At 51.1% G+C, this 21,041-nt stretch overlaps 1 protein-coding gene across 3 annotated transcripts in view; it reads right to left on the bottom strand.

Annotated features, from left to right (window-relative positions):
- Positions 1-3,206, bottom strand: part of GDI2 (GDP dissociation inhibitor 2) — a 28,922-nt gene extending 25,716 nt beyond the window's left edge. Inside the window, exon 1 of one of the 3 annotated variants that reach the window (XM_025445142.3) lies at positions 2,935-3,206. In XM_025445142.3, the coding sequence (XP_025300927.1) occupies positions 2,935-2,979 (45 nt within the window). In that variant the 5' untranslated portion in view covers positions 2,980-3,206. Of the gene's footprint in view, positions 1-2,147; positions 2,341-2,934 lie in introns of those variants that run through there. The other 2 variants (XM_025445141.3, XM_025445143.3) reach the window with 2 other exon arrangements.
- Between the last annotated feature and the right edge of the window lie 17,835 nt (positions 3,207-21,041).

Raw genomic sequence — 21,041 nt, 5'->3', positions numbered from 1 at the left:
GAAGATAGAAGGGATTGCCCATTATTATGTACGGGAGCCAAAACATTTACCTAGCAGTTTTTCAAACCAAATAGCTCACTGCTACTTCTGTATGCTAAAATGTTTCTGATTTTACTTCTAATCTATGGGACCAGTATGCCTGCAACTCATTTAAAATAGACTGCAGGGACACCTGGGTGGTTCAGCAGTTGAGCGTCTGCCTTCAACTTGGGGTGTGATCCTGGGGTCCTGGGATCAAGTCCCACATCAGGCTCCCTGCAAGTCTCTGGCTCTGTCTCTCATGAATAAATTAATAAAATCTCAAAAATAATTAAAAATGAAAATAAGACACAGACTGCCTACAAGATATTTACACCGTCCCAAAGTAAGACCTTTGTACATATTGGCCCAATGATCACTACTGCACTGGAAAGTCCATCGTCTACAAAACTTTAACAGCAATGGCAAGGATCTTCAAAGAGCAATTCTTAGAGGCAGTTCGAGATTTTTAAATCAGATATTTAAAAACTCTTTTAAATCAAAATTTTCACAAAGTAAAAGGGTAAAATTATGTCTGGGATGTAAAACAATTTCTAAACATATGCTACAGAGAACACTGGTGAAACATCACTAAAATACACGTCTCTATTCGTAATTCCCTGCCAGAATTACTATGTAGAACAAAACACAAAAACCTCTGGGAGCCACAAAGAGCTATGGAACTAGTTACCCTTCCATATACTAGTGCTAAGATTCATGAATTTATTGCCAACCCCAAAATCAATCAGAAGTAGCATATTTGGTGGTCAGATGTTGTCTATTCACCCTGAAATCAAAGTGAAAGTCACCAGACTAACAGGAAAGTAAGGGAGGAGGGAAAGAGTGAAGAGCAGACCAAGGGCTAACTCAGAAAGGCCAGCAGTCTGAGTAGCTAATAAGGATCCAAGTGTTTCCAGGGCTTCGTTGCGGCACAACAGTAACACAACCAGTAAACATCATGATGCGAAATCTTAGTTATTGAGCAAATCATGCTCCTTAGAGTTTGTTAAAGAACTTGTGATGTCATGTGGAAAAGCTTTTTTTTTTTTTTTTTTTTCAGAAAGTGGTGGTTCTTTAAACAGTTAATCTTCAATTCCTTAAGAAATTCAATTACAAAGAATATTCCATTTCTCCTGGACAGAATGATTTTGTTCCAAGTTACACATTTTCTGTTAAATTTACTATCTACATCTGTGGATTACCATGACCTTTATTTTTAGAAGGAACTGATACTAAACAGTGCCAGTACCAGGCAACAGAGTAACTCTCACACTTACACTTTCTTCAAAGTAACAAGTACTTTGAAGTACTTGATACACAGCCATCCCCTCTGCCATCCCCTAATACTTTGTACCCATAATTGATAGAGTATGTCTGTTTTTAGGTTCTTAACTCTCTGGCACTAAATATTCATAAGCCAAAAATCAAGAAAATTAAGTGGTATGCTCACCCCAACAGTCAATTCTGATTTGAGCGTTTTTAACTTTGGTGTCTCATGTCACTAGAAACAAGTGATCATCAAATCATCCCACCATCACTACTCCTATCCGTGACGGTAATAACGAGAACGCTCTGCGTGGACAGAATTCTCAAAGACCATCTCAGAAAGCAATCTAAGGAGGCTCTTAGGAATCAAAGTCATCACAGCCATAAAGCGAGGGCTGAAACTGGTCGGATCTCTAGTTATGTATCTACTACCACTCATTAAAAAAAAAAAAAAAGGTCACAATTAACCCAAACGAATATTTAGGTAAAGTGCATTATCTTAACTTGGCTGCTCTCCGGGAAGACCATGCCATCTCTGACACAAAGTGATGCTTCTAAACCAGGCATGTAGAAACCTGCAGGATGGATTTGTGCTCATTTGTCCACATCCAAATGACCTAATCTAGGGCAAATCTGAAAGACCAGCAATAACCGTAGGGGGGCGGAGGGGGGGGCGGGGAGCAGAACTGGCTTTTTCAACATGCTGGCAGCAACGGGTCCCTTCCGATGGGCAAAATCCCGCACAGACTCCTTAAGCTCAGCTGGGAATCCCAAGTGGACGCTTCAAAAATATTAACTGAAACAAACAGCCGTGCAGCTGGCACGCCTGTTCGTTCAACACATGCAACCCTCTGCCAACTCACCCACCGAGGAAGAGACTCCACCAAGTCCCTCACATTCGAAACCATTAGACAGAGGTCTCCTGGGTGAGCGACCTCGTGGATCTGCTCCTACTTCCCAGCCAGGCACGTGTCTGCGTGGGGCCGCTCGGAGGGAGAGAGGCCAAGGCCGGCCTCCAACCTCCAGCCTCCCATCACCCATCTATCGGGGAAGGCGGGGGGAGCCCCCAGGGCTGGCAATGGACGCAGGGCACCGACCAAACCTAAAGGAGAAGACGGCAGGGCTCGGGAGACAAAGCGTCGGGTACACAAGTTTTGAGAACACTCACTCCCCCAATCCTGCGATTGCTCCGCAAGTGGGATGAGCGTGGTTAAAAGGTCTGTATAACGCTTCTCATCGGCGGGGGGGGGGGGGCTAGTTTTCTCCAAGTTAGCCGAGCTGCATCCGCTGCAGACAGCGATCATCCGAAGGCCCGTCACACACCTGGCCCCGGAGCCCAACGGGCAGGGCGGCCCGAGTCCAAGCAGGAAACGCAGCTGCGGGCGCGCCCCTCCCCCTCCCCTGCCCGCGCCCCTCCCCCACCGCCCGCCGCTTTTCCGCTTCCAGGCGGGAGAGGCCGTCCTCCCGGAGCCGGCGGGCGCGCGCCCACACTCCCGCCCCCGGCTCCGACACCCCCGCCCCGGGCACCCCCCGCCCCGGGGAACCCCCCCCGGCCCTGGGGACCCCCGCCCGCCCCACCCCGGGCATCCCCTCCCCCCCCCGGGAACCCCCCCCTCGCCCCCCCGCCGGCGCCGGCCGCACGGGGCTCACCGTCAGGCCGGTGCCCAGCACGATCACGTCGTACTCCTCGTTCATGGCGGGGGGCGCACGGGGCCGCGGCCCAGAGGCAGCACGAGGCGCAGGGGCCGCAGGGGCCGGAGAGGCCGGAGGGGCCGGCGGCGGCTCGGCCACCCGGAGCCGCAGCGGAAGCGCTCAGGCCGGCGTCGGGGCCCGACGGGAGCGGGGAGCCAGGGCTGGAACCGACACGGCGCGGGCGAGGACGGAGGCCGGCCGCCACCCGAGACGGGAAGAGGAGAGCGGGGCAGGGAGGGGAGGGCCGGGGAGGGCCGGGGAGGGCGGGCGGCGGGCGGCGACCGGGCCTCCGCAGCCGGGGCGGGGCTTGGGGACGGCGCGCGGGAGGCCGTCGATCACGCCCTTCCCGCCCTCCCATTGGCTGCGGCCCCGCCCGCCGGCCAACCCGCGTCCTCTCCCGCCTCTCGCGAGAGGAGGGCGGGCCGTGCGCCCGGCGCTTCCGGCTCCCCGCGCGGCCCGCTGCCACCGTGGTCCGGGGCTGAGGAGGCGCGGCGGCGGCGGCGCGGGCCCCGGGGGGCGTGCTGGGCGGGGGCCGGGGGGGCGCAGGGCCCGGGAGCGGCGGCCCGCTTCCTGACGCCCGCCGCGGCGTGGGAGCCCGGCACGCCCGCCGCCCTTGGACTTTGAGCGGGCGCCGGCCACGTGCGCGGGAGCGGGGGTCACGGGGGCTGCGGCAACCCCGCCCGCGCCTGCCCGGCCTCGGCCGCGGCGCTGCGTCCGCCCCGCCCGCCTCCTTTTTCTGAATGAAGCAGCACCCGCCGCCCTTAAAGCCGCAGAGACCTCCCGGGCTTCCTCTCCGTTCCCGCCCTGGTTCCCCCGCTTGCTGCGTGCGCCCCCCTCCGTCCCCGTGCCGGCCCCGAGGAGGTCCAGGGAGAAGGAAAGAAACACACAACTTTTCTATAAAGCTACCCTCAGGGCAGATGGGGGGAGCCAGGCCTGTTTGGGAAGCGGGGCTGCTGCGCCCCCGAGCGCCGCGCGGAGCAGGCCTCCCGTCACCCCGCGCACCCCCGCCCCAACCTTTGTCGGGCCCCCCCGGAATCCCCGGCTCTGGGGGGAGGTGGAAGGAGAGGCTGCTGCTCTCAGCCCGAGAGCGCGGACCCCCGCCAGGCAGTCCGGACAGGGATTCCCCGAAGGCCCGGGCAGCCTGCGCGCCCGGCCCGAGGCAGGTGTGAGCGCCCAGGCCCGTGGCAGGTGTGAGCGCTCAGGCTGAGGCAGGTGTGCATGCTCTGGCTGAGGCAGGCGTCCGCGCCCAGGCCCGTGGCAGGTGTGAGCGCCCGGCCCGTGGAGGCAGGTGTGAGCGCTCAGGCTGAGGCAGGTGTGAGCGCTCAGGCTGAGGCAGGTGTGAGCGCTCAGGCTGAGGCAGGTGTGCGCGCCCAGGCCCGTGGCAGGTGTGCGCGCCCAGGCCTAGGGTTCCTCTCCAGACACGGCCCGAGAAGAACTCATCGGAGTGAATCTTGGTAGCCAGAACTGCCTTCCTGCTTAAATCATTCAGATTCCGGAAATACTGTAACAGCTTTGTACAATGTTTCTTCACCCCAGGAAGAGCTTAGGAAACCTATCAGACGGTGGACCTTGGAGGCCGTGTGTGTGTGTGTTACATTTACACACCTTTTTTTTTTTTTTTTAAGGTATTTATTTATTTATTTATGATAGTCACAGAGAGAGAGAGAGAGGCAGAGACACGGGCAGAGGGAGAAGCAGGCTCCATGCACCGGGAGCCCGATGTGGGACTCGATCCCGGGTCCCCAGGATCGCGCCCTGGGCCAAAGGCAGGCGCCAAACCGCTGCGCCATCCAGGGATCCCACATTTACACACCTTAATTGCATCTGTATACGTCGGACCAAATGCGTTTCTAGGAGTACACAAAAATTAAGTGCAAAGTTGACGTCTGAACCCACTATGGACCAGTGGGCGCGGCTGACTTTTCTGCTGACTAACCATGATGTTTTAGGAAGGTGCTTACTTCCTTACTCTCCAAGTATATGGTATATGTGTGGATAGATGGATGAATGGATATATACACACAAACTTACAACAGAAACTTCTCACAGTTCTGTAGGCTACAAAGTACAAAACCAAAGTGTGGGAGGCCTGCTTCCCGGTTGGAGCTGTCTTTTCACTTTGTCCTCAGTGGTAGGAGGAGAAAGGGGTCTCCAGGGTTACTTTTACAATGTTACCCATGTTTTTGAACTGACTTGAACTATTGACCCATTAAAAAAAAAAAAAAAAAGCTAGCATTAATGATGGGGCACTGTGTGGTGGTTCAGTGGGTGAAGCATGGGCCTTCAGCTGGGGTCATGATCTGGGGTTTCTGAGATGGAACCCCACATCCTGCTCTCTGCTCAGCAAGGAGTCTGCTTCTCCCTCTGCTGCTCTGCCTGTTTTTGCACTTGCTCTTTCTCTCTCTCCCTGTCAAATAAGTAAATAAATAAAATATCTTAAATAACAAAACAAAACTAGCAATAATGAGCCTGGCTGTCTTAGTAGACCATGTGAGTCTTGGTCTAGGGGTCAGGAGTTCAAGCCCCACCTTGTTCTTGAAGATTACTGAAGAGGAAAAAAAAAAACTTTTGGGCACGTGACTGGCTCAATTGGTGGAGCATTCACTCTTGAGCTCAAGGTGGTGAGTTTAAGCCCCACATTGGATGTGGAGCCTACTTTCTTAAAAAAATTGTAAAAAAAAAAAAAAAATTGTAAAATATAAAAACTAGCAAAAACAATAAAGAGCCTTTTTCCTGTATTGCCATCAACCTCTGAATGTTGAGGCTTTTAAGGATATTTGCTGAATTATGTTACCGTGGGTTTCTTTTTTTTTTTTTTAAGATTTTATTTTTGTTTATTCATGACAGAGAGAGAGAGAGGCAGACACAGAGGGAGCAGCAGGCTCCATGCAGGGAGCCCGATGTGGGACTCGATTCCGGGTCTCCAGGATCATACCCCAGGCTGAAGGAGCCACCAAACCACTGGGCCACCGGGGCTGCCCGATGTTAAAACGTTTCAAGTGAGGGGTGTTTTACCAATATTCAGATGGAGTGAGAAACTTTAAGCACTGGATATGAGGGATCTGAACTTAAGGCTAATGATCCTTTTCACAGAAGTTTAGTTTTGTTGGTAGTACAAGTCTTGTGACCCCTGTGTAGGGACAAAAAAAACATAAAAACAAAACCAACCGGTTTAATCCAAAATTCTATGCCTGCTCTGGGATCTTCATCACCTATTCTAGTTGCCAAGGAACTTGATAAACAACAAATCCTGTCTATGGTGAAGAAGCCTGAAAGCCACTAAGCGGTTGGGTGTATTTTAGAGGCCTCAGTTCCCAGCAGAACGAAACCTCAAGTTTGGGGGGAAGTGGGTGATTGATGGAAAGAAGTGGGAAATACCATCCCCGTGAAAGATCTTTCAAGTCTTTGTACAAAACAGGAGTCCAATGTGAGTGTTATTCATACCCAGCTGCTTGGGAATCACTGCTGATCTGTTGGCACTGAGGCCCCACACCCGCCTTTCAGAGGGAGAGACTTGAGTCCAAGGAAAAGAAAATCAGAATGAAACCTTGGTCCCGGCCTTCTTTCTATCCTTTGCCCTTCTGCCTGGGTTGACCATTATCTTCCTAAAATGTCAATTGGATCATGTTCATGCTTCTGCTTATGTTTTGCAGTAGAATAAAACGCAAACCCCTTAGTATGGCCTAAAAGGTATTGCTTATCCCAACCTTTGCATCTTTCTCCAGCTTCATCTTGTACACTTCTTGCTCACTACACTCCAAACACACTAGACTTTCAGTTCCTGGAATCCAGTCAAGCTTTTAACCACCCAGGGGCCTCTACACCCTGTGGGTCCCATAGCTACTAACCCTCACTTCCCCTCCTACACCTCTTCTCACAGCTGGCTCTTTCCACTTCCTCGAGTTTCGACATGAAAACCTTCCCTTGGGACTCCTGGGTGGCTCAGTCAGGCTAGTGTCTGCCTTCGGCTCTGGTCATGATCTCAATGTCCTGGGATTGAACCCTGCATCCAGCTCCCTGCTCAGCGGGGAGCCTGCTTCTCCCTCTCCCTTGCCCCTGCTCCTGTGCTTATTCTCTGTCTCTGTCTCTCTCTTTCAAATAAGTAAGTAAATAAATAATTTTTTAAAAGATAAGGGAAAAAAGAAAACCTTCCCTGACCACCTTATCTAAAGTAGGTTCCCCTCAACTCTTATTCTCTCACCTCCCCCCTACTTATTTCTTTCATTGATTTTTATCAAATTGGTAATTACATTCTTTACTTGTTTTTTTCTTTTTTTGTCTGCCTGCTAATCAGAATGTATAAAGTCCATGAGAGCAGGTATATTCTCTATCTTGTGTAGAATTATGGCCCTAGAATAATGCTGAATACCTGGCAGATGATGAATAAATATTAGATGAATGCATAAGAGACATGGAAGTTGATCCCTAGATCAACAAAGACCACATGTGATGAAATAGGTACCAGTTCCTGCTGATACTTTTGAGAAGGGCGGCTTTCTTATTGCAGAAGATACTAAAATTAATATTTTTGAGGGTCTTAAAGATAGAGATCTATAAAATATAAATCTGATTAGCATCTGAAAATATAATGCTGAAGATAAAACATATTAGGATATCTAGGAAAAATATTTTTTTCTAGGAAAAATATTAATTAAATCCCCAAAATAAATATTTCCTAGTTTAGGATAGATTCATTTACCCACCTCCACCCAGTCCCACAAAGTGCTCATCTGCTCCCAGTCTCCATCTGAGTAGAGTCTGGCTCCATTCTGGGTCTGAACCAGAACTGGGGATATCATCCTTGATTCTGTCTTCTTTCTCTCCTTCCACATCTATTCCTATTTCCCTTTGCTGTGTAACCAACCACCCCAAAACTTAGTGGCCTAGCAATGTATTATTATCCCTTATGGTTCTGTGGGTTGAATGGGGTCAGATGTGTGGGAATTGCTTGGGTCTAGGATGCTGCTGAAGTCAATGGCTGGGTGGGAAGACTGAAGACTTCCAACATGGTGCTCTCCCGTGGCTGACAGCTGCTGCTGGCTGTCAGCAAGAGCAGCTATGTAGGTGTGTCCTCTCCGCTTGGCGTGTGCTTCTCAAAGTATGGTAGTTGTGGTCCAAGAACACATAAGTTCCAAAAAACAAGAAATGGAAGCTGCTGGTCTCTTAAGGTCTGAGCCCACAGATGGGCACAGCGTGCCTCCTGCCACATTCTACTTGTCTGAGAAGTTACAGAACACACCCAAATTTCGAAAGGAGAAGCCCACCTATCACTGAGAAGACTTGCCAATGGATGTGTAGCTATCTCCAGTTTGCCACAATACCCCATTACGTTCTGGCCATGCCACCTCATAAAAATCCTTCCTTCAGAATCTCCAACCTCACTGCCTCTGCACTAGTACAGACCACCGTCTAGTTCTCTCCTAGGTGAGCGTGAAAGCTTTCTTAATTGGTCTTCAGTTTAGGTGTCCCAAACTTGTTCTCTACATTACAGTCCAAGTGATCTTCATCAAAATCGAAAATGACTGAGCTGAGCACATCTTGAAAACCTTTTCTGGGCCTCCACTGCTCTTAGGATCAAGTCCAAACACTGGCCATGTCCTAAGATGAGCTTCAAGGATCTGGCCCTCGGTGACCTAGTCCACCACAGCCCTCACCACAGCCCTCCTCCAGCCCTCACTAGAGTCTCCGAGTCATCGCTGCATTGGTCAGTGTCCAGCCAGAGCACAAGCCACTCTAGGTATCTTAAATGGAGGCAGTATAATGTAGGGAATTCGTTCCAGAACTTGAAAGGGCTGGCGAGGCAAAACAGAGAAGGTTACCCAGAGGTTAGGAGCGGCCTGAAACTCTGGAGCCAGAGGGGAAATGCTGCTCCCCAGTGTTCGTGCCCAGGCCGGCCCAGTGCCATACTGCCACTGCCTGGGCCCCACCGCTGCTGGAGCCTGGGCGTCCCCTCCCTGGCTCTCCCGATGCCGTGACTGCAGATACTACCAACAGCCGGGGGACGTGCCTTCTCCTGTCTCCTGTCTTCTACCACCTCTTTCCATTGGCAGCACTCGCCAGAAGCCAGTTGGCAGAGGGCTCTGGGAAGGCTGGTTCGCTGACTCAGCCCCTGCAATCGGGAGAAAAGCAGGGATGGGGCTGAGGGCCAACGACAGATGATTAGTAGAGCTGCTCCACACATTTTTCTGATCCAGGAGCTGGCCGTGCTCCTTTGCTTGTAGACATGCTTTTCCTTCGGTCTGGAACATTCTTCCCCTATTCTTCTACAGGCCGTGCTTTCTTCTGCTTGTAAGAATTCTCAGTGCAGATGTGCCTTCTTCCACAAATCTTTCCTTACTTCCCACTCTGGATTAAATTCCTCTATTCTGGGTTACCGTGTACTGTCTACGACCCTTCTCTTAGCACGTAGCACCTGGGTTGTACCTGGGTGTTTACTGTTCGCTAGTCCTGTGGAGTTGTGTTCCTCTCAAAGGTAGAACTAGACATTTTCATCCTCTTTCCCTTACCACCCAGATCATACTAGGCACCAAATAAATAATGCAGGGGTTCATAACCTGGGGGATAATTACAATGGCCTATGAACCCTCAGATTCGTATGCAAAATAGAGTGCACATGTGTGTTTTTCTAGAGAGAAGATCCACCATCCGATTTTCAGGGGGGTCCGTAACTCCTAAATAATTAAGAAAGTCTACATATGGGGGCAGCCCGGGTGGCTCAGCAGTTTAGCACCTGCCTTCAGCCCAGGGTGTGATCCTGGAGACCCAGGATCGAGTCCCATGTCAGGGTCCCTGCATGGAGCCTGCTTCTCCCTCTGCCTGTGTCTCTGCCTCTCACTCTCTCTCTCTGTGTCTCTCATAAATAAATAAAATCTTAAAAAAAAAAAAAAAGGTCTATGTATGGATGAGGAATGAATTGACAATATTCCTAAAGGTTGGATAAAGAAAAATATATCTTCCAGGAGGAAACTGAGTATCAAAGACCATTTTGGTGGCTTAACCCTACTTCACAACTGTTATTGAACTTCTGTATATATAGAAATGAAACCAGGACCAAGACTGATGATGTATCTATAAATACAAAATAACATGCAAAATAGAAATCATTAGCAAGTGCAATTAGCAGCTCTACAGAGTGCTTTACTTTTTTTTTTTTTTAAGATTTCATTTATTTGACAGAGAGGAGAGAGAGAGAACAAGCAGGGGGAGAGGCAGAGGGAGAAGGAGAAGCAGACTCTCCATCGAGCAGGAACCCGATGTGGGGCTCGATCCCAGGACCCCAGGATCATGACCTGAGCTGAAGGCAGATGCTGGACTGAGCCCCCAGGTGCACCTATGGAGTACTTTATATATAATGATGAGCAGTTGGTAGAATGAGGTGGAGTTTCAGGTGCTGCGGCCAAGCAGGTAAGTCGGGTGTCCCAATTTTCAAAACATTCATAAGCACAGGCCACACATGTTCCAGGGGCAGGGGAGGAAGTGAAAAATCACCTAGGGTGAGGGGCGCCTGGGTGGCTCAGTTGGTTAAGCATCTGTGCCTTTGGCTCAGATCATGATCTCAGGGTCCTGGAATTGAGCCCCGGAGTCCTACTCCCTACTTCTTCCTCCCCCTTTACCCCTCCCCCTACTCGTGCTCATGCTCTATCTCAAATAAATAAATAAATCTTAAAAAAGAAAAAAAAAAAACACCTAGAGTGAGAACCCCTGGACTAGACTATCCAAGTTTGCATAATTCAAAATCAAATTTCCAGAGAGAGAATCTGATTGGCCCAGCTTGGGGTCTTGTGTCCAACTTGATCCAATCAACTAAAGCCAGGGCATAGAGTCGTATGGCAGAAATATGGCTCCCAGAAGTCCACATCCATTGGTCTGGTGGCCAAGTTCCCAGAAAAGACAGATGAACAGATATCTTAGTATGTATCCATTACATATCCTTTACCCTAGAAGTGAGGTGCTCTAGCCTGACTCTCTGGATTCTACTCACACACGGTTTAGGAGAAAATTTTCTCAGAGCAATAGCTGTGATATCTGTATACTTTTAAAATTTTAACCCCAAATCTTCCACTGTAGGGCTTTTGCTATCGATTTTTTTCATTTATCTCTTCAACAATTATTTACTGTATCTCTTCTGTGCCAGGCACTGGGCTAAGCCTTAGCCAGTTTACACATTTTAACTCCAGATTGTTTTAATGGTGGTGATAGCATAATCCTATGTTGGGTTAGCCTTTCTTCATTTCAAATCCATGTTACCTTTGACATCCAATTACTATTTTTTAAAGATTTTATTTATTTATTTTGAGAGAGAGAAAGCGAGTGGGGGAAGGGCAGAGGGAGAGAATCTTCAAGCCAACTCCCTGCTGAATGGGAGCCCCACTCGGGGCTCAATCCCAGGACCCTGAGATCATGACCTAAGCTGAAATCAAGAGTCGGATAATTAACTGACTGAACCATGCAGGCACCCCTATCGAATTACTATTTTTAATTTTAAAGTTTTTAAGTCAATTCTCTTCTTTATACCACTGTATAAAGTGCATACCAGTGTATCTGCCTGTCAGAACTGAGCATTAGTCTTGGTATTTTTATCAGCAATTCATGACCACAGGCTCATATTTTACTAGAATAGTCAGTTTTGACCAGTGAAACTCACTCAGTTGCCCAAGGCCCTAAAACATAAAAATATTAAAGAATTCCAAGGTTAGTCTTGACTCCTACCAGAAGTAAATAACAAAGTGTTATGAAGAACATCTTGTCTTTTCCCAGATAACAGAAAGATAAGTTCTTACAGTAGCTGGCAAATAAGAATTCACTGTGCACTGAAGTTTACATGGAATGGCTCTGTTAGGTACAGACAAGCCAGGTTTCCAGCTTTTAGTCTCTGGCCATCTATCTCCCAAAGCAGCGCATTGGTCTTCCTGTGCCGTGTGCTCTCTGTCAGATTCTGTGAGACCCTGAAGGCTCAAGATGTTCTTCAAGGAAAGGGCCCCATGGTCACGTGATTTTGAGAAACACTGCCCTTCTGTCCTCCTTGGGGAGGGTCCCAATGGAGATGGTAAGGCCTCTGAGAAGTTTTCACGGCCACAGTCACTTTGCAGAGAAATCTGGCGGTACTCACTGTCTCGGACATGTGCAAATCCTATGTCCCAGCTCTCTATTCCTGGGTAGGCACCGAAAAGACATTTTCTGGGGTATAAAAAGCAGCGCTAAAATGCTGGTCAAATTCTAATATACGGGAGCAAAGAGTTGGAGGTGACGTCCGGCAGCAACCAGAAGGACTAAACTTCGATGTAACAAAGTGGAAGAGGCTGAAAAGAGTTGAGACAAGAGGAGATTTCTAACACATACCCCACTATCATAAACTGCCACGGAGTCACACGCCATTCAAGTACACTCAGGTTTGAACACCAAAGTGCAAGTCACATTGCCAGGGCATTCATTAGAGAGGTGGGTGAGGGGGACGATAATACAAGGTGGAACTGGAGACAGCATCATCCAGATTGAGTGCATGCCTGTACCCTGGCTCCCTCCCCAAGGTCTCCAGAAATGGCATTAGCAGAATAAAAAGGACATAGAGTTTTGGGTTTAAAGAGAGCAGAAAGGGAGTCAGCCACTGGAAAATAGAAGGCTGACGGTCAAATGACCTAACAGACCAGAGGAAGCGGAAAAGTCAGGGCCGGCACAGAGGCAGGGCATTCAGAAGCGAACCCATTCAAGCTCCGAGACTCCAAAAAAGACCAGGAGTTCAGGGAACAGGTGCCTCGAAGGCCAGGCCGGGACGTGGGGTGAGAAAAGAACCCATTGAAGGTGCATACAAGGAGTGGGGGGGGGGGTCCTGGATCCTCTCCTGCTGCCACTCCCTCCCCCAGCAAAAGGCAGGTGGTTGGCCAGGACGGGTTGGATCAGAAAAGCCCTGGTTCTGGCGTGCCAGAAAGAAAAAGCGTGCCACCTCCAAGCCAACGGGATTGTGGTGCGGGGTGCTGACAGTGGGGCAAGCAGGATGTGTGTGTGGGAAATCTATATCCTCAGCTCAATTTTGCTGTTGAGCCTAAGATTGTTCTTAAAAATAAAGCATATTTTAGGGGCACCTGGGTGGCTTAGTTGGTTGTGCTCTGGTGAGGATCTCAGGGTCCTGGGATTGAGCCCTGTAGGGGGCTCCTTCGCGGCAGGGAGCCTGCTTAAAGACTCTCTCTCCCTCTTCCTCTGCCCCTCCTCCAGCTCGCACTCTAAAAATAAAGAAATAAAATCTTTAAACAAAATAATAGAGTATACTTAAAGAAAAACAGCCCAAAGCGGGTGCCTGGCTGGCTCCTTCCTGTCCGACCTGTCATCTCTTTTCTACTCTCTCTCTTCTTCCTCTTGTCATTTTTTTCTGGCTTTCTTTCTTCCTTTCTTTCCGGCTTTTCTTCCCACGGCACCTTTGACACTTAGCCCACCCCCCGGACAGGAGAAGGTAGAACCTGATCGAGTAGTGTTCAGTGGCACGACACACGGAATGGTTTCTGCCCCCGAGGCAGATGGGCTTCCCGTGTCCCCCACCTGTGCTCCATCCTCCGAGCACTAGCACACAGTGGCTTCTGGGGGCTCCGTTAGCTCTCAGCGCTGTTGGGTCAGTCCATCGCCAAGAGCATCCTCAAGGTGTGTGGTGGCAGTGCCCGGGGGCACGGAGTTGAGGGGGCACCCCTGGCTCCGAGGTAGCCCTTCCCAGAAACAGCCCTGAAGCCTATCATCTTGGTCCACCAGCTTTATTTGCATATTGGGGTCACCTGGCCTGGCTCTTCTGTGGGCCGTACCTGAGTGCATGTGGGGGAGCCTTCCCTCCCCTGTGGACCCAGGAAGCTAACCTTGATATTGACTCGGTGGCTCAGCCTGGTTGGCAGGACAGGAAGCCTGTGATGTAGACTTGTGACCTTAGAGCCTAACATTTCTACAATGTCAGAAGACAGGCACCACAGATGTCACCCTTAGAAAGCCAATATAAAAAAAAAAAAAAAAAAGGTGCCAGTATCACATATCCGTATTACTTAACATCTAATTTTAAAATGATTCACCTAGCGAATAAAAAAGAAGAGTCAAGTGAGACTTAAGAGTATCCTGCAGAAAATAGATGTGTTCCTTCTGCACAGACTTCCAGCCTTGCTGTTAAGTTTCTTAGGTGTCTTTCCAGAATATTCCATGCACATGCACACACACACCCACAGTAACACAAATGTCAATGCACTTATTCGGCTCCTACCTTTTCTCACTTAACAATAGATTTTACAGATTGTTTCATTTCTGTATAAAGAGATCCACTTGGGTCAGCCCCAGTGGCCCAGAAGTTTAGCGCCGACTTTGGCCCAGGGTGTGACCCTGGAGACCTGGGATCGAGTCCCATGTCGGGCTCCCTGCGGGGAGCCTGCTTCTCCCTCTGCCTGTGTCTCTACCTCTCTCTCTCTCTCTCTATCTATCTCATGAATAAATGAATAATTTTTTTTTTTAAAGAGATCCATTTGAAACTTTCCAACAGCTCCATCCTGTAATTTGGCCTCATTATTATTATTTTTTTTAGATTCTTTTAGAATATTAGAAAACTTTATGAGGACAGAAGTTGGAAACCAGTTTGGGCACACTCGTGTAAACACCCAAATAAAAGAGTAACCCACACCTTTTTTGGTAAAGCACCCCCTTCGTGGCAGGACATGGGATTTCCCCCAAGGAACAGGTAGGGGGTTGAACGGTGCCCCACAAAAACCCCATGTCCTAACCCCTGGGACCTGTGAATGTGACCTCATTTGCAAAAAGGTCTTTGTAGGTATGATTATGGATTTTGAGATAATCATCCCGGATTTAGGGGGGACCCTAAATGACCAGTGTCCTCCCAGGAGAACAGCTGAGGGAGAAGCCACGTGAGCATGGAGTCAGCGACGGGAGGGACTCAGCCCCAAGGCCATGAAAGCTAGAGCCCCCGGAAGCTGGAAGGGGCCGGGGAGGACCCTCTCCTCGAGCCTTTGCAGGGAGCGTGGTGCCACCGACACCTGGATTTCAAACTCTGGCCTCCGGAACCATGAGAGAATATGGTCATTTGTTGAGGCAGCCCTAGGAAACTGACTCAGGGCGCTAGCCTAGATGTCAGGAATCCCACTCATTCTGGGGCTGGGTTTGCTTCACGTCTAAAAAAGGAGAAGGTTGGGCCACAGAACCTAAAGTTTCTTTGTAGTGTAGACAGTTTCTGACCGCATTAGGTTGTCTGCGTAAGAGCCCCCTCGATGGAGGCCAGGCTGGGATGAAGGCAGCTCAGGCTGTCTCTGTGCTTTCCCACAGCTCGGCTCCTCTCTCCGTTCTTATCGAAGTGCCTTCTGGTCCCTGCGGTCACCTGCTGCCCCTCCATGCGTGCTGGCATGAACAACGTGACCCTTCTAACCAGAAGGGACAATCTTCCCTCCGAAAAGATCAGGACTCTTTAGGAACCAAAATGTGATTCAGAGCAGTTTAGGGAAAAGGAGAAATATGTGGATGCTATGAGGTATCACCCTGTTCCAGTTCACGAATGAATAAATCGCCACCCCAAATGCTGGGAGCGCCCCCGGCAGCCCCTTGAGGGACTGTGTCAGCTGGAGGGAGGGCCACGTGCCCGAGGCCATGCCCCTCCCAGGCCCACATCCACGGACTGGTCCTCCAGGGGAGGAAAGACCTGCCCCCTGCCCCCAGGACTCAGGAGGCCCACTCTAGGTTTCCAGGGGGCTTCCCAAGGCAGTTCTGGTGGCTGCACGGCAGTGTGGCTTCTCCTTCACCCCATACTCTTCCCTGCTGCCCTTCCACAGCTGCTGACACCAAGAGATTCCCTGATGAGCCACCTGCCCGCCGAACCCCATCGCCACCCAGCCTGGGGCAGGGAACTTACTGGCTCGTGTAACCGAACTGTTAATGAAGCTGCAGTACAGAGGCCCAGGAACCTACTGGATCGGGGGTTCCAGCAGAGACTTGCTCCACGCTGGCCTCATTGTGGCCTCGTGCTGAGGAGGAACCAGACCTCATCATGTCTCTGCCCACCCAGGGCAGATGTAGGAAAAGGCTCTGACTGGCCCCATGTGGGTCAGGCCCCTGGCTGCAGACCAAGGAGGAACCAGCATTTGGAAAACACTATCAGTGCCCACTTAGACCGTTTGTGTAGAGCGGGTGAAAAGTATAGCGAGAGGGACACCCAGGTGGCTCAGGGATTGAGTGTCTGCCTTTGGCTCAGGGTGTGACCCCAGAGTCCCGGGATCGAGTCCTGCATTGGGCTCCCCGCAGGGAGCCTGCTTCTCCCTCTGCTTGTGTCTCTGCTTCTCTCTCTCTCTCTCTCTCTGTCTCTCACGAATAAATAAATAAAATCTTAAAAAAAAAAAAAAGAGGCAGGAGAGTGTTGCTGAACAGGTGGACCAATGAGTACTGTCCATGGGGTACCCTCACTTTCCGCCAGCTGACCCCTCCCCAGCGCGTCCAGGGGCCTGGCAGAGCGGTCCGAGGTGGCTAGGGCAGGCTGTGACTCTGGTGGGCTGATGGACCCCCTTGCTCCCTGCTGCTGCTGACCTTTTATTTCTTCATGTGGTTTAAAGGTATAAACCTTTAAGGTATATACCTTTGAGGTATAAATTGTATTCCTCACGCGGCCTAGACTGGGTTCGATGTGGGTCCGGAGTGGCAGCTGGTGAGCTAGCTGAACTCGGTAGTCCCCACTTGGATCACTTTGCAAGGACAGCAGGCCTTGAGGTTAATAAGGAAAGTGTAACAGTAAGAGAACAAAGCAAAAGCAAAAGCCCTGAGCCCTAACTTAATAGATAGACATGCCGGGCTGGGTCTCATGCCACCCACACACCCCACAAAGGCCAGGCGAGAAGTCCACCAGCTCTGTGAGGGAGCACCTCCCTCCAGGACTCTGCGTGCCCCCTGCCCCTCTCCCCTTCCCCTGCCTCTCTTCCCTGCGAGGACTGAGTGCCCCTGGATGACCCGGACCTGGCTCAGGGGGTCAGTCAGACACCCCCTCCAGCCAATGTGAAGTCTTCACCCAAAGGTGCCGCGAGTCCATTGGGCAGGTGCTCTGCAGGGAAGCCATGTGAAGCCAGATGACCAAGAGTCACCCTTAACCACGACTGCTGCCCTGCCGCGGCCAGGACGGGGCAGGGGCAGGGGTGCTGCAGAGGATGCAGGGACCATTAAATCACTTCCTGGGTTTCTGTGCCAAAGCCATCGGATCAAAGGAAAGGGGTCCACGGGCACCTGGGTGCCTCAGTTGGCTCAGTTGGTTACGTGTCTGCCTTTGGATCGAGTCATGATCCCAGGGTCTTGGGATCGAGCCCCATGTCAGGCTCCCTGCTCAGCAAGGAGCCTGCTTCTCCCTCTGCCTCTGCCCCTGCTTGTGCGCTCTTTCTCTCTCTCTCTCTCTCTCTCTCTCTCAAATAAATAAATAACTTAAAAGATTTTATGAATCTTCTCATGAGAGACACAGAGAGACAAGCAGAAGGAGAAGCAGGCTCCCTGCGGGGAGCCCGATGTGGGACTCGATCCCGGGACCCTGGGGTCTCGCCCTGAGCCGAAGGCAGATGTTCAACCACTGAGCTACCCAGGGTGCCCCATAAATAAAATCTTTTTTTTCCTTTTTAAGGAAAAGGGTCCAAATGGACCCTGCCCCATCCACTACCCCTTGCTGTTCCACAATTCCTTCTTTTACTGAGTGTGGACGTGATGGGTGGCAACCAGGCCAGGTGACAGCTCTCTTATCACGTCCTGATAGCCATCAGCCCTTCTAGCAAACAGACTCAACAGGCTTCAGCTGGGCGCGGACTCCCCACGTTGTCTGGAAGGCAGGGCGGACCCGCCTTCATCTGAGGGACAGCCCTCGGTGAACACCGAAATGGTGTAAGAATCACCAGGTTTGTGATCTGCGAGTGGGGAGGGCTGGGCTCGGCTGGGAGGTGCCTCACGCCTGAGGACATGTGCTCCTAAGCCTCCCTCACACCTGGGCCCCGGGCCTGGCCCACACTGGGCACTAAAGCCACCGTGTCCGTATCCGGGAGGCAGACGAGTGGATGAACAACCCTCGAAGGATGAAGGGGTCCCCCTGAGGGCAGGCCCTCCTCCAGGGTGGTGCATGAGGGCGACTGCAGGAGAGTCCCAGGAAGGGGAAGTCAACTTAGGGATTGTGCAGCACACCCCAGAGGAGACTGACCCTTCCTCTCAGGAGGGTCGTGAGGACCAGGCCTACGGCAGGACAGACAACTGTTGAGTCGCCAGAGAACAAGATGTGAGAAGGAGGCAGATTCTATTTGTCCAGGATTCTCCAAAGAACAGAACCAACAAGTTATACAGAGAGAAGAGAAGATGTATTGTAGGAAGGGGCTCACCCAGTGACGGCGGCTGAGAAGCCCCGTGATGGGCTGTGTGCAGGCTGCAGGCCCAGCAGAGCCGACGGGTCACTCAGTTTGGGTCGGGGCAGGAGAAGATGGACTTCCCAGCTCACGCAGAGAGATCCGCCCTTCCTCTGCATTTCTTTATTAAAGATTTTATTTATTTATGAGAGATACACAGAGACACAGGCAGACGGCAGGGCGGTGGACACGGTGGTTGCAGCCCCTGCCCCCCGGAGTCCAGCCTCGCAGGAAAGGTGGACGTTGAACAAGCAACGGAAGAGGAGATGCACGTTACAAAGCACAGGACCGGGGGCCCGGGGCGTGTGGCAGGGACGCTGGGCGGGTGCAGGCCAGCAGCTCCCGGGCTGCCCTCCCCGAGGCCCAGGTCCTCTGCAGGAGCTGTGCCGCGGCGCCACGGTCTCATGAGCTGGGGGCTTCACAACCGTCCCCTGGCTAAGAGTTTCTCAACTCATTAAAGAAGCCTTTTCATTGATGGCTTTAATTATCTGTTACGATCCTAAGCTACTCAGGTCCAATGGCAAAGTATTTACAATATAGTTTAGTTGTTCTGTGTTTTAACTCAAAATAGCTAGATTTTATACTGTATAGATGAGGAACCGGAGAGGAGGAAGCCTTGCCCAAAATTACCTTACCAGTAAACAGCGAAGCTGGGATTCATGCAAAGCTCTGTTTGACACTCAACTCTGTGCTCTTTGGCTTTCTGTGGCAAATTATAGAAACCCAAGTCAAACTATCTTAAGGAAGAGAATATTTTGGGTCAGGTAATTTAAAAGTCTAAATGTCGGCTTTCAGCATGGCTGATCCAGAGGCTAAAATAGTGTCACTGGTGTGTGTGTGTGTGTGTGTGTGTGTGTTGGGGAGAATCAGTCCTTCTCTCCAGACACTGGACAGGCTTCACAGCCACCACAGTTCATGACCAGGCCACTCCCCTCTCCCAGGGGATAGAGCTGCTTCTGTGGTGACCTGGAGAGGGCTTTGGTTTCCTAGCTTTGGTCCCACGCCCATATTAAACCCATCAGGTGGCCAGGGGTGAGGTCCTCCGGTTCCCCAGGCCTGGCCTGTGACTGCCCCTGGGTGGGCAGTGGCCCCACCTGAACCCCATGGAGTCAGTTCCCAGGAACGAGGGCTTCTGTTGCCTGAAGAAAGGGAAGGGGTGCTGATCGGGCACAGACCTCTGCCTGCCAAGGCTTTTAACCAGTAGGCTCTACATCAGGCTGCTTCCCGCCACAGCGGAAAGCCCAGAGCGCCAAGGCTCCGGTGCACACAGAAGACAAGAACATGAATGCAACGGGTGAGTCATGCTTTGTCACAGGTCATTTAGCACACACCAGTTATGCGACGCCGGGCCAGGCACCATTCGAAGCTCAAGGACTAGAGGTGTTTTGTTTTGTTTTTGAAGGCACAGGCCCTGCCCTTAAGGAGCCCTCCACCTAGGACTGGAGGCAGGCACGTAAGAAAGGAGTGGGTTAAGAGCAATAATAAGAGCATTTGAACTCAGGGTGCCGGGCTGGCTCAGTCAGTGGAGTGTGTGACTTGGAGCCAGTACAAGCCCCACGTTGGGTGTAGAGATCACTGAAAAATACATCTTTAGGGGGTAAAAAAGAAAGTGCGGGGGGATGCCTGCATGGCTTAGCAGTTAATCATCTGCCTCTGGCTTGGGGCGTGATCCTGGGGTCCTGGGATCGAGTCCCACGTCAGGCTCCCTGCATGGAGCCTGCTTCTCTCTCTGCCTAGGTCTCTGCCTCTCCCTCTGTCTCTTTCATGAATGAATAAATAAAACCTTTAAAAAACAAAAAGGCAGATGAACTCATCCGGGATATGTGAAGAATGCCTACAACTCAACAACAAAAAGATAAACAGTTAAAAAATGGGCGAAGAACTTGAATAGACGCTCCTCCAAAGACATACGGATGGCCAACAAGCGAGGGAAAAGACGTTCAACATCATTAGTCATGAGGGAACGCAAGGCAAAACCATGGGCTACTATGTCACCCCCACTGGATGGCTAACCTATTAAAAAAAAAAAAACAGAAAAGACAAGTGTCAGTGAGGACTGGGGAGATTGGAAGCCTTGTAGATCACCGGTAGGAATGCAAAATGGTAGGGTCTATGGAAAACAGCTCAAGGGGTCCTCAAAAAGTGACATGGGATGACCCTGTGAACCAGCAACCCCTCTCCTGGGCAGGTGACCCACAACTGCAAGCAGGTTGCAGACAGACATTCGTCTGCCACTGTTGCTGGCGGCGTCATTCATAGTCGCCAGAAGGGAAAGGACCCAATGTCCGCCAGCGGATGAATGGACACACAAAGCGTGGTCTCCACACATAGTGAAACGTTCAGCCATAAAAGGAACAAGTACAGACACGGGCTCTGAAGCCCGGTGCCGAGCGAAGGCCACCCTACACACCAGGCGGGTGCGCGCCGCCTCCCCCGTGGAACGGCCGGAGTGGGCACATCCAGGGACGGAGAGCAGGTGGGAGTTTGCAGGGGCTGCGAGGGGCAAGGGGAAGCCACGGCTCGGGCTCCATCAGGTTTTATCCGGGGTGACGAGCAGGGGTTGGAGCTAGAGAGGGGTGGTGGCTGCACAATGATGGGAATGCGTGAAATGCCACTGCATCGTTCACGTTAAATGGTTGATGTTGCAAGGTCAATATAAAATAAAGAGGCCCATGGTGTGTGCGGGCC

The sequence above is a fragment of the Canis lupus genome, chromosome 2, assembly GCF_003254725.2.
Source record: "Canis lupus dingo isolate Sandy chromosome 2, ASM325472v2, whole genome shotgun sequence".
Taxonomy (NCBI): Eukaryota; Metazoa; Chordata; class Mammalia; order Carnivora; family Canidae; genus Canis; species Canis lupus.
The sequence above is the reverse complement of the archived record's forward strand: the minus strand, read 5'-3'. Positions and strand labels throughout refer to the sequence as shown.